At 34.6% G+C, this 16,353-nt stretch overlaps 1 protein-coding gene across 3 annotated transcripts; it reads left to right on the forward strand.

Moving 5' to 3' along the window:
* Positions 1 to 1,889: 1,889 nt before the first annotated feature.
* LOC137810750 (uncharacterized) lies at positions 1,890 to 7,136 on the forward strand. Of its 3 annotated transcripts, none has more exons than XM_068612167.2 (7): positions 1,890 to 2,030; positions 2,216 to 2,343; positions 2,506 to 2,823; positions 3,099 to 3,152; positions 3,569 to 3,637; positions 3,988 to 4,131; positions 6,796 to 7,136. In XM_068612167.2, the coding sequence occupies exons 2-7, from the start codon at positions 2,292 to 2,294 to the stop codon at positions 6,915 to 6,917; spliced, it is 759 nt and encodes a 252-aa protein (XP_068468268.1). In that variant the 5' UTR covers positions 1,890 to 2,030; positions 2,216 to 2,291; the 3' UTR covers positions 6,918 to 7,136. The 3 variants fall into 3 exon arrangements, with proteins under 3 accessions (XP_068468268.1, XP_068468269.1, XP_090154431.1); XM_068612168.2 differs by having other exon boundaries at positions 6,799 to 7,136; XM_090298305.1 differs by lacking the exons at positions 1,890 to 2,030; positions 2,216 to 2,343 and having other exon boundaries at positions 2,785 to 2,901.
* The last annotated feature ends 9,217 nt before the right edge of the window (positions 7,137 to 16,353 follow it).

Raw genomic sequence — 16,353 nt, forward strand, 5'->3', positions numbered from 1 at the left:
AAGTTAGGCATCAAGAAATCGATGCAGTAATCAGTTGAGGTAGAGAGTTGTTCTAACCACGAAGGCGTCGCTACTTAAGGGTAGACGTTCAATCAAGGTAAATAAGTTATTACTTTGACGCTTAAGTTAACAGAAAGTTGTTATATTACTATAAGAAACTAAATTAAGCATTTCGGCAGGCATTCATAGAGATGTAAGTAAACTCCTCACCTACTCTATGTGGAAGTGTCATGTCAGTTGCCAACGCTGGTAAGACTCTTCGCCTAAACAAGCTTGGCTCGAGCCTGGGAGACTTGTGTATTGGACAAGAGTGCTCGTGTGCTTGGGACCTCGGTCTAAATATTTGGGTATGGTCAGCTCGGCTTTGGGCCCAAAAGCGAGTCATGGGCTCGACCCAGTTTCGTTGGTAAGCCTGGTGGGAGAATAATTAAAATAGAGAAAATAATAAGTTTGGTCATATATTAATATGAAGCTGTTAGTTAAATATATATGTTGGTATTTATTAAGCCGTTAAAATATGTGAATATACACAGAGATGTTAGTTAAATAAATATATGCAAAAGTTGTTAGTTGAATATATAAAGTTGTTAAATAAGTAGAGAGCACCCGAGAATAAAGGTGCATGAAATTCTTTTATGTTGTTAGCACTGTGAGTTAAGGTGTCCGTGGACAAAATGTTTTCCAGTTGTTAGCACCCAAACGTGAAAGGTGCATGTGAGCAGGTGATTTTCTGTTATTATTTTATGCTTTCAGTAGAGATTATATTCTCGTGAGTGGAAGCTGTTAGAGGGATAACTATAAAAGGGCTTGAGACCCCGGTAAAAGAGGTTGTTTCTTTAGAAACTGAAACTGATTATTATTTCGTATGCTCTTATTGACTTGATCGTCAGAGTGTGATCAACAGGTAGAGCCCCCTCTGTCTCAACGTAGTGTTGTTCCAATGCACCAAGAAGAGGCAAATTAGAAGCAGAGCTTACGCATCCAATCAACCCGAAGGTCAACCAACGAGAACACTATATATATTAATAAAAATAAACATAATGATAAACTAACTTTATTAAATAATAATTATTTTATTTTATTTTATTATTATTTTTTATTTGTTAATAAATATTTAACAATATTACTAATAATAATAATTAATAAAAAAATTTAGAATATAACAAAAATAAATATAATTATTTATATGAAAAAATTATATAATAATAATATTAAATTTTTATTTTTAGTTCAAATAAAAAAATTCTAATAATCTTTTACATAGTACTTTTTTCAAAATCAACTCTTACAGTATTAGAAAAATATTTTAATTACAAATAATTAAAATATATAAATAAATAAATAAAATTTTATTTTTAAATATAAAGTTAAATTTGTAATCTTACTCTTTTTATTAATTAAAAAATTTAAAATTAAAATTTCAATCATAACTATCACGAACCATCATAAATTTTCTCTTCATTATAAATTTTCTCTTCATTATGAGTGTATTTAACTTAATACCAATACTCTCTTTTTTCTCACATATTTCCTAAAATTAACTCCCTAAACTTTTCTCCTACACTTCACTCTTTAATCCAATCAAATGAAGTAACCAAGGACCCAAAACTGAAAATATAAAATACTCTCAGAAAGAACAAAAATCTTCTAGCCACTTTTGTAATTTGGAAAATAGCATTTAATATTACATCATATTTAAAACAAGAAAATAAGTACAAGTTTTTTATTATTATATTAATGGCGTCGCTATGGTTGGGGAAGCTTTCTAAAACCCAAACCGTTGAATCTCAACATTAATAATTACTTTTTTTTTATGTCAAATATTTAATTATTATTAAGGACATTCCTTTTAAACCTGCCCAGTTACCCCACTTCTGTTTTTTTTATTTCCTCGGAGTCTGCGTTTAGGGTTGTTTTGTTTCCCTTTATTTATTTATTTTATTTTCAGATATTTATATGTTGTCTTCATCTCAATAACCACCTTCTACCCGTTTTCATTTCACTCCATTTCCCTACCTCAAGAAGACAAGGTACTACACACGACAAAAAAAATGTACTTGTTTTTTCTGGTACTAAGTGTTACTACTCTGCAACTCCCTTGTCCATGTCTCTAGGGTTTTCTCTATTTTTTTTGCTGTCATTTTCATCCGTGTGTCTGCCCTTTTGTTTTGTTGTGTGCTTTGGTCTCCTCATGCATTTTTTTACTGCTTTTCAGAACTTTGCCAAATTTATGGGTGTTGAAGTAGATTAACTGATGCTAAATCCACTGTGGCGAGGTTACAAATTGTGGTATGGTAGTTCAAAAAATGTCACACGAACGTGTTAGCAGAATAAATGTGGATGGTTAGTGATGCTACCTTTATTGAATTTTCTCGTGCTTTGTGCACTTTACCATGCCAATGTTGGAGTAGTTTGATAGTTGTATCTGTATTGCTTCCGTTATTGATCATAGATTATCAACAGTTTGCTATGTAAGTAGTTAAGAGTGTGGGTTTTGTTGTGTAGTTACCAGAACTCGCTTAACTCAAATTCGGAAGCAAGCTAGACGTAAGTACCTTTTATTGGATGAGAAGAGGGGTGACGATAGCCATTCACAAGGAAAAATAATCCGCTTGAACCAAGTAAAGCATCAAGCAAGGTCTAAAAGTAAGAATGCTTTGTCACAGAAAAGAACTATATCCGAGCCTGAAAATGAGCAACCAAATGGTAGAATACTTCGCTTGAGCCAGATCAAACGTCAGGCTCGGTCCAAAAGCAATTCAACAGTGATAGATGTGACAGAGAAGCCTATGGATCAGAGTTTGCTTTGCAACAGCTTTAAAGGTGAATAGTAAGGAAACTAATGGTGTGAAGAGAGGGACAGTTCTTGAACTTTTCACAATTTGATTTTCAATATGTTAGGTACTTATATTCTTATCTTTTATGTTATTTTAAAGTTTAGTTTCTATGGAATAAGCATGAGGAAACTAGTTGAAGAACTTATTTGTACTTGCAGTCAAATTAACTGAGTTTGAACAGTGAGCGAGCATGTTTGCCTTTATAGTTTGCATTGGTTTTGTTTGCAACCTAGGATTAACTGATTCATATCATTGTTACAGATAAAGAAAAAGTGGTTGCAGGGCAAGCTTGGAAGAAAATTATATGTCGAGGGGGTAAGGAATTTCCTTCCATAAATGTCATTAATATATAACAAGACTATGACTCCTTGACTTTGTTCTATCACGGTTACTAATGGAAGGAACATTGGTTGTTGCTCCATACTATGTATTATAGGCTATTTATAGTTCTCTTCAGTCATGTAATTCCTCAATTTAAGCACATGGTGAAACTGTACTGCATAAGTCAGCATCAAATTAATATATAAAGTAAACTTATTAGCTATTAGTTTTTTTTATGAGCTTTATTTTGAAGGTGGTAAATAGGTTGAAGCAGCTTCTGGAAATGTCAAGACAACAACCAGCCTGATGCTGACTTGATTGTTATGTTACTGTAAATTGTAATGATACATTATTATCTTTCAAAGTAGTAATTGATATTGACTTTCATGCTATCTGGATTTATCTTCCAGATTCCAATCTTTCGGTTGAAGGTGTTCCTGCACATAACTTATACAGAGGAGCCAGTCAACCATCTGATGGTATGTTTCATATAGGTTCTGTATATAACATACATGTAAAAAAACATCAGAAATTTGGTTTTAAATGAATTTCATTATAAAGAAATTAGGTTATGAATTGGAAGAGCTATGTTCTCCTTACCTAATGTACAAAGAGTAAGCTACAATCAATTGCATTTGTACTTTAGTTTCTTATTGTACTTGTCATTATCTTATGTAAAGTTGTAGGTCATGGATGTCTGTACGTTTCTAATTTTTAACTTAGTGTAACTATTATATATGTAGTAAGATTGAATTTTTCTAGGGTATTTAGTACTGGCAGTTTTGGGTGGACTACAATCCATAAATAATCTTTCATCAATTTGCTGCAGTATGGTGGGATGTTGAAAATCTTAAGGAGCTTCAACGTACTGCAAGGAGATTAAGGGTATTCAAGACTAAAAGGCTCAGACAACAATTAAGGACGGAGTGTAAAAGAAATCTTTCCAGTGCAAGTTTGCAGGTGCTAACAGCAGGTATGACTAAAGCACAATAGTTGTTACTGAAATGTAATGATTACTTTCATGTTCACATGAACCACCTGAAACTGGTTGATGTATTATGTTGGGATCTAATTGCAAGGTATGGTACTTGAGTCCAACATTGGAATATAGGATTCTTGTGTGATGTTTATTTGGCCTTGGGCTCTCCCACTGGAATGGATAGCCTTTGTAGTGTGGTTTTCCTAAGGTTCTTATCGATTGTTATTAGAGCTTTTCATTATGAATGTTTCTCAATAAGTGGCTCTGATGATGATATTGTTGCAATGTTTGCCCAGAATAGCCTGAGGGCTAGTGCATAGCCAGTCCGCATGGGCATTGTGGCTATGGAACATGGTGAGATGTTAGGCTCCTATAATGGAAAATGGACACACGTCACCTACAATACTGCTACCAAATCTTACTGCTATTGCCTCGACTAGTAGAACTATATCATCTTCCACCATTTCATTTCATGCATCCTCTACCAGCTATCACTTTAGATTGATCCATTGTATCGCCAAAAGTTTATCTCTCCTGTTGAACCACCAAGGAAGAAACACGATTAAAGATGGAATGGGTCCATCAGCATGATTTCTGATTTTATAATAGAATATCTATCATTCGGTCCTCTAAGAAACTTGATCACCTGATCTTGAGTTTTATACTTAGTACATTGACAAAAGCACTACAAGAACATTTGGTTTCACAACTACAAACCGGTAAAGGGTGAAAAATGTTTAGCTCGTCCCAGAGAATTTTCAATTCAGTTAAATAGTTAGTAAAATTGATCTCTCCTTGCTTGAGAGATGAGAGATACTGTCTTGAAGAAAACCTTTCTTCAATATCTGACCAAATACTTGAGGTTGTATCTCTCCATATAACACTTTGTGCAATAAAAGAGATCAAATGAGTCATTATACAACCATCATGTTGGCTCTCTCTCCCAAGTTGGGTATAGAGCACTAGTGCAAGGAGAGGTTCAAATCGTGCCATCAGTGAAGTTGAGCTTGTTTTTGGAAACAAGACCCATATGAAAAGATCGTCATCGGTGATGGTAATTTGGTCCATCAAGAACAAGAGAAACAAGAATCAATGATGGGTTTTTTGATGGACAAAGGTAGAATAGTGAGGTGGGATCTTGAGAAGGATCATTCATTATTGAATGTAGCAACTAGAGCTTTGAGTTTCAGAGCACTCATACCATAATAAAAAAAAGTAGAACTGAGGTAACAAGACTTGTGTGTATTAAAGTTTTCTATATTCGTCCTCTCAAAAAGAGTGTTATGTTCCTCAATATACACAAAAGAGGGACTACCTATACTAACAAAATTGGTTACAAATTAACCAATGGAATTAATGCATTATAGTTGTACAAAAGAAACAATTGTATAACCAAATAACAAAAATGAAAAAAATCTTCAAATGATTGCTAGATGGATTATGAAGCTCAGATACGCTTCTTCAATGGTGTCTCCTTGTGTCCGACATGTATCGGACACCGACATTCATACAACACGTATCCGATTTGCTGAGATGTCTGATTTAAAAAATGTTATTTTGGGTCTTTGACATGGCTATGAGGGAGACAATATTTTCTTTATAAGTTAAAAACTCAAAAACTTATTGTGTAGGTATTTATTATAATTATGGAAACAAGAAGGCCTATATAATCAGCAATATTTAGATTATATGTATTATTAGGATTGTTTTTATTTATTCTCGTATGTGGAATTCTTTGAAGTTGTTAACTTATCTTTAGATGAATCTCGGCTAGAATGTCTTTTTCAATAATGATGATCAAGAAATGAGTGAAATGTTTTAAATGAATTCAATCCACTTTACATTTTTTGAACTTGAGATAAATTAGATTCATTTTTGTATTAGGTAATAACTTTCTTTAGATGATTTTGAAATATAAATCTTGATTAATTCAGAATGATGTTCAATATATATATCCATCCGTGTCAGAGTGTTCAAAATCAGACTGTCCTACATTTTGGAGATTATAAGTGTTGTAGTGTTCATGTTGTATTGTGTCATATGTTTGTATTGGTGTGTCCATGCTAAGTTTATGAGTCCCACATTGGATGTATAGGATTCTAGTGTGAGAATTATATGGCATTGGACTCTAATCACAATAGTTATTTATGGCATGGTTCTCTCAAGGTTCTAATTGCAATGGGTATATTTTGTGGCGGTGGTTCTCTTAAGATTCTTATCTTAGTGAAGAGCAAATTTTAGCAAACAGAAACTTCAAGGATAACCTAGACCAAATCATTCAGATGCAAATCTCTTCACGATACTCCAAATGAACTTCTAGTGCAAACAAACCATATACTCTTCCATTGTTTCATACCAACAATAGAGTTGTTTAGGTACCACTAGAGAAGGACAAGAGTTCAACACTTGTGAGACTGTGATATATTTTTTAATTTCAAATTATTATTTATAATGTTATTCTTGAGAACCATTTGAATGTCCGTGCTGGTTGCTGGCTCAGATGTAAGTGATAATCTTCATGCCCTTTCTGGCAAATCACACATGATTTTTTGTTTTCAGATAATTTGAATATGTGCATCAAAATGTTTTTATCTCAGAAGTTACAAATTATTCATTCCAGTATCAAATCCATGCGTATCTAACAACTTGATGTATCAGCAGCAAACTCAGAAGCACGAAAGGGATTTATACCTATTAAAAGATTAAGCTTAGCTCAATTGAGACGTGAAGCTCGTTTAGGGAATCACTTTCCTTCTATGCAAGGACTGCCAGGAAACTAGAGGTATTTATTCCTTCTGATTGGATGAAAAGTTAGTAATTTAATCTCATGACAGGAAAACTGTAGCAAAAAATCATCTGTGATCATTTGTATTTGTTTCTGTAGCTATAGGAAGTATTTGCTATGTATCATGTGTAATATTTGACAAAATGCTATTTTTAGTAAGTAGATGCTAGAACTATTTAAGATACAATCATATGCATGAGGCTGATTTTTAGAATTGATATTATATATTTTATTTCTCCTCCTTAGACATGCTTAAAATTTACCACTGCATAAACATGTCTGTAAACATATATGAGCATAAATCTTACAATTTACAAAAATCTTTTTTGTTAATCACTAAGACATTTTTGACTTTCAATTGTATAATCCAAAAATGCAAAATGGAAATTTTTATGTTTATGGGGCGCAGAAGAAATATATGGAGGTGCAAGAAGATTAAAAAGCTGGGGGTTACATTAACTGGTGCAGCGGTTCGTACATTTTTTTAAGAAAATATTTTTTTATTAAATTTCCTTTTATCTTTCTTTTAAACTGTTCAACTAATTTCTCATCAGGATCTTGAATAGGTTTTAAAAAAAAAAGTTTACTCAGTACAAGATTCTTAGAACTTTTATTAAGTTTTACAAACCCATCATTGGGTTCATCTACCTTAATCTCGTTAGAAGAAATATTTGTATCCACTTTAACATCAATATTTTTACCCACATATTCATCAAACAAACTATCAAAAGAGTCTATGGTTCAATAATTAAAATTGAAATAATTAAATTAATAATTAACATATCATAAAACTTATAAATTGATTACAAATATTAAATATTTTAATTTGAAAACAGTCAAAGTTAATGTTTTATGTGTCCTTATTTCATCACGTATCCAGTAGCATATTGTTAAACCCGTAAACGAGAAATTATCATAATGTTAATAACTCGAAATAGTCAATAAATTTTCTAAGTTTAACCCTGAAATAGAAGATTATCATACTATTAAAAGCTCAAAATGGTAAATAAGTTTTCCAATTTCAACTCACGAATGGAAAATTAAAGCTCGAAACAACAGTTTTCCTTAGGGCCAAATTTATTTTAAGCAATTTGAAGCTTGTCATATTTACACATTTGAAGTTGGGTTTTTCCATTCATTCCCATAATTTTAAACATACAAGTATGCTAAAAATGTATTGACTAATCTGCCCTGTTTGAATATTAAGTAGCCAAATATATACATATATACATTGCGGTGATCTAACAAATCCAAATACATAATATTTACACAAATTAAAGTCCATTCTACGCATTGAATTTTGATTATAGTAAAGAATCTCTACGGGAGTGATTTTTGTGAGGCTTGAGAGTTCATATATTGGGTCTTATCTTGAGTGTGTGAGCACTTCAAGTGGCGGCTCCTTCACCACTCATCTTGGAGTACCTCCTTCTCCAAATGGTGTGACAACCTTCTTCTTCCAAAAGCTTTCTTCATCCCTTCATCATTTTTATTCTTTTTTTGCGCCACTTTCCATTTCATATATGCCTTTCTCTACTATTTGATTGGTCTTTGCTTTGGTATTGTTCTTTATTTGTTCCTTGTCTTTAATTCCACACCGTTGCATCATCCACATCATATAATTGTATTTTTTCTCTTTGCCCTCTAGAAGTGAACTTTCACACTTACTTAACCACTTGGTTAAGTTCGTGTCTAGTGGGAATCTTCTTTGGGTTTCTCACCATATTTTGCTAATCCCAAAAAGCTAATCAAAAGAGAAACCTCTAAAAATGTGTCAATCTAAAATCAACCAACTCACATCAAATGTGCAATCCTAAAATCAACTCACATCACCCAATTAGTATGAGGTTTGAGAAAAGTTTATCTGAGCTTACTCTATATGCCAAACATGATGGTGCATACATTCTAATAATCTCTCTTTGTGTAGATGATTTGTTACTCACTGGAAATAATCTTGATCAGGTCAATTAGTTCAAGTTAAAAATGAAGAAGGTCTTTGAAATGACAGACCTGGCCTGATGACTTACTTTCTTGGGATGAAAATTTAGCAAAGTCAAGATGAAGTATTTATCTGTCAGAAGAAATGTGAAAAAGAAATACTTAAAAAGTTTTAGATGGAAGATTGCAAGGCAATGGGCACTTCCATGAATCAAAAGGAGAAACTGGTCAAAGAATATGGATCTGCCAAGTCGATGAAGTTGAATTCAGAAGCTTGATAGGATGTCTAATGTATTCGACAACAACCAGACCTGACATTCTAAATGCAGTAAGCATTCTATTTAGATTCATGCATTGCCTAAATGAGACTAACATAAGGGCTGCAAAGAGAGTCATCAAATAAATCAAGGGAACTTGGAACTTTGGAGTTAAGTTCTTGAAGCATAGGGAGTTTAAGTTAATTGGCTTCTTTGAAAGTGATTGGGAAGGTTCAATTGATGACATGAAAAGTACATCTGGATATTGTTTTAGGCTTGGATCAGGGATGTTTTCATGGAGCTCAAAGAAGCAAGAAATCGTAGCTTAATCCACTGTTGAGGCAAAATTTGTTGTTGCATTGGCTACTGTGAATCAAGCTCTCTAGTTAAGGAAGATCCTAACTGATTTGAATCTAGAACAGAAGCAAAGCTTAGAGATTCTTGTTGATAACCAAGTTGTTATTGCAATCTCTAACAATTTGATTTTTCATGGCAAAACTAAGCATTTTAATATCAAGTTATTCTTTGTAAGAGAAGTGCAAAAGAATGGTGATGTGTCTCTTTGTTACAGTAAAAATGAAAATCAAGTTGCAGATATCCTCACCAAACCATTGTCACATAGTAAGGTCGAAAGCTTTAGGAAGAAACTTGGAGTTTGCAGCATCTAAAGAAGGAGGAGTGTTAAGTCATGTGTTTAAGAATGTTGTCACTTATTCTTTTTCTATTTTGTTAATATTTGACTGATTCAAAGTAGTGCTCCTTGATTTCAGGAGTTAGTTATTTTCTTTCTTTAATCATGTATCTGATTTCTTTGCTTATTTTTAGGATCCAATCCTTGTTTCAGTTATGCTTAAGGTTCATGGATATTAGTATTTAATTTTTGAAGTATTTTAAGTAAATTGATTCTTCTAGAGTTCAAGTCTTTACTCGTAAAAACTTTCTTTCTCTTCAATACCTTCTAAAAAGTAACAAACTTTAGTGTGCATTCTCTGTAAAACACCAACACCTGCAACTTGATAATCTCCCAGAACAACCAAGCAGGCTTTGAAGCGTTCAATACTCTCATCGGAGATGTACTTAATGTGATAAATCCTCTTGAACCTAAGGGCTTTCTTTTTAGGGGGCAAGGTGGTGATATGTCAGGTGTCGTTGTCTTGAAGAGCCTTGATTTCATCGTCCATGGCTACTCGCCAGCGTGCGTCACAAATAGCCTCAAAAAAGTGTTGGGGTTCTCGTTCATCCCCGATTGTTGCAAGAAAGGCACGGTGCTTGGTAGAAAATTTGGCATAAGTTACATGATTAACTAAGGGTAGGATGCACCCTCGAGATGTGACGGAGGAGGAGAGCGGAGCGATGGGCTTATCAAGTGGAGGGCATTGGTAACATACTCACAAAGACACACAAAGGGGTGTTTTACTCGATGCCCTCAGCCAAGTGTACCTTCAGATGCGGTTTCATTAACGGTGGAGGAGGACAACACATCATGGGAAGGAGGGGATGAATTGCATATGTCATCTTGCATGGGAGTGGCTATATGAACTTGGTCTTCAGTGGGCATTGTACCGTTATGCACGAGTTGCACATCGTGGGCCATGGAGGAACTCCCCTTGTTACTGAAAGTAGAGGCATCACGCGAGTTGGGCCTAGGTGGAAGGTTGTCGCATGGACTAGGCTCAAAGAAAGTCACCTCAGGAAGGCTTTGTACTTGAATAGTGGGTGCATCTGAATTGGGTAGGGAGACAAGAGGAAATTCACTCTCCACGAACTTGACATCATAAGATATGAAGAAAATATTCTTTTTTAAATCATATAATTTTCATCCTTTTTTCCCAAACGGATTCCTAACAAATACACACTTTCGGCTTCTACTATCAAATTTTTCTCCCTTAGTGAGTTGATTGTGTGCATAACAAAGGGAGCCACATACCCTTAAATGGTCATACCTCGATGGCTTTCCATGTACTATTTCATACAGATGAAGGCGTCAAATTGATCAAGTATCAAGCAGTTAAGATGCATTCTCCCTAAAATATAATGGGTAGTCCCCCTTGAAATTGCAGTGTTCGAGCCACATTAAGAATGTGTCTATCTTTTCTCTTTATCCGTCCATTTTTTTTGTGGCGTGCCAATGCAATAAGTTTAGTGAATGATTCGTGTTGCAATAAATATGAGCTTAAACATATGAACTTCGTTCCATTATCACTTCGCACTCATTTGATTCGTTTGTTGTACTATCGTTCGATGAGATTAAAAAAATTAAGAAGAACTTTAGAGACTTCTTTCTTTTCAGACAACAAATATATTCACACTACTCAAGAATAATCATCCACTATTCTTAAAATAAAATATGAGGTTTCACAAGATGGGGGGTTCTATAAGGTCCCCATAAATCACAGTGTATTAAATCAAAGACAGTTGTGGCACGATAATTACTTAGAGGGAACTTTTCTCTCGTTTGTTTTGACCTCTCACACACTTCACACACCTTGGTCAATTGTTCAAGGTTACAACTACTACTTATTTCAGGCGACATTTGAACTACTTTGTAGGACGAATGTCCAATACACTTGTTCCAAAAATCAACATGTTTCTCCACACTAGTTTGACACACTATTATTTTGCGAGTGCCACAAAACAAGTAAAGCCCACCCGCTCCAATCAACATCCTCAAAGTGAGGTCCTACATCAGACATAGTTTATTAGTAAATAACACTGAATAATTCACATCATCAATTAATTGCAACACTGAGATTAAATTGCATCTCAATTTTGGCACGTATAACACATTCTTCAGTTTGAGCCCGCCTTCAAGGATCATTGCTCCTTCTTTATTTGCAAGAACTTCCTCCCCATTTGGCAATCCCACTATACAAGCTTTTACATCGTGTTGCTTCCTTAAATTCCTTAAGCTCCCTGTCATATGGTTAGAAGTTCCACTACCAATAATCCACAAAACATAACTTCCCTTACCATCTTTTCTACTTCGTTGTCTTTGTGACATTAAGAAATTCGATCAATATCTGCCATTGCTCATAGCTAATTCCAGTCATCATATCGCAAGATTCTCCTTTTTGCTCATTGCATGTTTTAGTTTCGACATGCTCAATATTTGCGCGCATTGTCCCACTTCTCCCACGTGCCCCTTGTTTTTTAGTGCTTATGTTGCTAGTTCCTTCATTGGGGCGGTCACCCCACCATTCCGGGTATCCAACTAGTTGAAATCATCCCTTGTCATCATGTTCAGATCTACCACAATGTGAGCCTAAGAGATGTTTCGATTCTGTTCGTCCCTATTTCTTATATCCCGTTTGCACTGAGAGTCCCATTACAACTTTTCTTTCTTCCTTCGTTCTGACGATCATCTTCATCCTTTCTTCTTGCACCAAGGTTGTGCACACCTTGTTGCCAGAATATTTGGATCACATTGTCCCATTACCCACATCATCCAACCCCATCAGGAATTAATGGACTCTTTCTTCTTCCCTTCCCTTCTCTTCCATTCTCTAAGCGCAATCCAATGTCGCACTTGCATCCTCCACACGTGCACTTTGGAATTTGTTGTAGTTTGCCAACTCATCCCAAAGGTTCTTCATCTTTCCATAGTACGTAACCATTGTTATCTCTTGCTGCTTGCACAATACTAATTCAACTTTTAGTTGCTAAATTCATGGTCCATGCTCTTTGATGTCCTCCCAAAGGTCCTTTGCATTCTCTGCTTACGTGATGGTGGAGTGCAAGTTTGGCTCAATGGTGTTCAATATCCAAGAAATAAGCATGGATTGAACCGTCTACCAATCTATCATCTCTAGCACGTCTTCTTCTGGCATCCTAAGGGTTCCATCAAGGAAACCCCACTTTCGTCGGAAACGTAGTGAGACCTTCACTCCTTGCATCCATTCGTTGTAGTTTTCGCCACGCAATTGCACTTGCGTGATCACATTTCTAGGATTGTTACTTGCATTCAAATCATAAGGTGATAGACCCTTCATGACACCATTCCCTTATGTCTTCACATTCTCCTTAATTTGAGACATATTTCCATCATCTGTCGTTTTAGCAATGGAGGTTTACATATACATGATGTTTATGAGAACCTTGCTATGATACCATGCTAAAAATGTATGGGCTAATTTGCCCTGTTTGAATATTAAGTTACCAAATATATCACACTACAGTCATTTAATAAATCCCGCACAAATATGCTGCAATCTCCTAATAATGGCAAGTACATAATATTTACATAGATTAAAATTCATTCTACGCCAACAAATCATTAAAAATATCAATTAGAATGATTCCAAAATAAAGCCTTGATATGTTGGAGATACAACTGAATTTGTGTCTGATATGAGTTGGATTCTCTTGTTAATGTACCTTCATAAAGAGGTAAAATGGGAAATCTCATGAAGAGGTGAAATGACAAATCTATCTTAATATATATATATATATATATTGGTTCGTACATTATGTAATTTAAAAAATTTCCAGATTCTTATATATCTTCTAGACTATAGAATTTAGACTTATTAACACATTCAACATTGTACATTTCAAAAGGTAGGAGTTATTGATGTTGGATAAGCTAATAAGTGTCATTGCATTTCCCTAAAGCCTTCACATTCAACTTTTTTGTTTGCTTCTACCAATGTGATTTGGTAGTAAGCATTTTAGAGTGCTATAGGACATATACAAGAAGAAATCCTTATGTATTGGTCAGTACTAGCCGAAACCCAGACATTTCGGTACCCGGTTTAGGTCGACCAACATGTTTAAAAAGCATTAAGACCATAAGAGGATTAACGAGCCTAAGCAGTATGGAAACACTAGATAATATGTTCTTAATCATGATCCAAACGCTAATTTGGCCCAATAATAATGGGTCCATAATAAACATATAAATAGTCACAAGTTTTGAGAAAAAGGTACGTCATTATCACACATTAATTGCACTGAGCACTGAATACCGAGCACTTACTTGAGCGTTAGAGCACCTTTTGCAAGTGTCCTCCCGACCGAGAGCCCTCAAAGGAAAAGAGAGCTTGACTGGAGTGAAAGAGCGAGGGTTGACAAAGGTGAATTGAAGTAGTTAATCTGAGTAGAGAAAAGAGAAATGACTGACATACCAAAGGTAGCAGGTAGAAGTTCTCTCAGTCCCTTTTCATATGAGAACACCTTACAAGGTTAATATGAACTTATACTTTTTTTATGAACTTTTATGCATGAACATCCCATGACAAACTTTTGATTGGCTCCATTTGGCAAAAAGAAACCTTGATTAGTTCATATGAATAAAAAATGACTAATATGGAGAATTTATACTACATATACACTTCCCATGACAAACCTTTGATTGAAATCTTGATTAACTCATATTGAACAAATAAAGAATTGCTTCTAGCTTCTAAGCATGCCTTAGAAAAATGTTGTTGAGATATAGTTATTTTTTACACAATCTTCAAAGACATTCTCTTCTCTGCTTAACCAAATACATGCATTATTGAACACCATAGCCTATTATGTTAAGAACAATACAGTTGCTGCAGAGACCAAGAGAAAATGTTTGGTTACCACTTAAAAAAAATACATTGTACTCAATATAATGTTGATGGAAGTGCAATCACTAATCTAGGTTAGTGGTCTTTTAGAGACCAGTTGGGTACATTCTTGAAGTGCTTTTATGGAAATGTTGGTGTATCTAGTGCATTGACGTTGAAATCTTGGTTTCTTAATTGCTCTCTAAAATTATTGAGATTAGGGGTGATAAAATGGGCCACTCGGGCCCGTTTTGGCCAACCTGTCACTGGTTCGACAAAAAGCAGGGTGAGGCAATCTGACCTGCTAAGATTATACGAGTTGAAATTAGTAGTTTGTCCTATCATATGTGTGTTAGGGAGCTGACAACTAGGGATGGAAAAGCGGGGCGGGCCATGCAGGCAGGCCCGCGACCCGCTGGGAAAAACGTGAAGCGCATTGCCTAATCCTGACCCGTAGACCCACGAGTCAACCCTTATATAGGGCGGGCTAGTAAAATAAGCCCACATATTTTACGCGGGACGGGCAACTCGACCCGCATTTTACGGACCAAATGCGGGGTATACCAGTTCGCATTGTCATATCTACTGACAGGTTGGTTCGTTATTTAAAAAAAAATCATTTCTTTCTTTTTTTGTAATTTTTTGTTTTCGGACTAATTTTTTGTAAATATCACTTTTAAGACAATAAAAATGCAAAAAAAAAAGAATCAAACTTTAATATTCTAATCAAAGATGGTTTAATGCTTAACAAAATAAAGTAAATGTCAACAATGCTTAAATAAAGTTCTACTTAAAACATTGACCACCACCAATCTTATTTCCAAAAGTATGAGATTTCTCTTTAAAAGTGTCAAAAAGAAGGGTGCGTTGGAGGACATGCTCTCTTGTGGTTCGTCAGGTTGACGAATAAGGCGAACCAGATCAATACGAGTTGGGGTGTTTCTTCTTGCACCCCTACATTTTCAAAAATACCAAAACAAGCCTTGCCATTTTTATTTGAAAAAGCACTATTAGGTTCCGTGAATTAGGTTTCTGAAAATTAGGTTTCGTGACATCTATGGATTGGTGGATCTGGAATGCTTTTTTTTGACATATGGATTGACCAATTCGGAATGCAATTTTTGACTTATGGATTGTTGGATTCAGATTGTACTTTTTGACTTATGGGTTGATGGATCCAGAATGCATTTTTAACTTATGGATTAGTGGATTTGGAAAACATTTTTTTACTTTTGATGTTTGGTTGTGGTTTTCAATAATTTGTTGGAATTTTATGGTAATTTGTAGAAGTATGGACAATACTAAAAGATTTGTTGAACTTCACTATTAATCAATTTTAAGACTCATTGGAAAACATAAACATAAACATTATTATCCAATCGCTAAAACTTAATCTTTATATGTAGTTTTAAGGTTGTAATCGAATTCATAAATTAATAAGTTGTCAGCAGTAACTCATCCACTAGATTGTAGAATATTGAAGGGGCGCAAGAAGAAACACCCGAAGTATAATATTGAAGTGGATGGGTCACTATTGACAACTTATGAAGATCATGTGGCTCATTTTTATGATGTGTGTGTATGTCTGCAAACAACAACATGACAACGATGATTATTTACATCTTTTATGTTTTTAGTTGTAGTTTTGTTTTGTAATTTGATGAAGCTAAACTTTGCTTACATTATTATTTTAAAGGGTAAT

The sequence above is a fragment of the Phaseolus vulgaris genome, chromosome 2 (genome assembly GCF_051622355.1).
Source record: "Phaseolus vulgaris cultivar YP4 chromosome 2, ASM5162235v1, whole genome shotgun sequence".
Taxonomy (NCBI): Eukaryota; Viridiplantae; Streptophyta; class Magnoliopsida; order Fabales; family Fabaceae; genus Phaseolus; species Phaseolus vulgaris.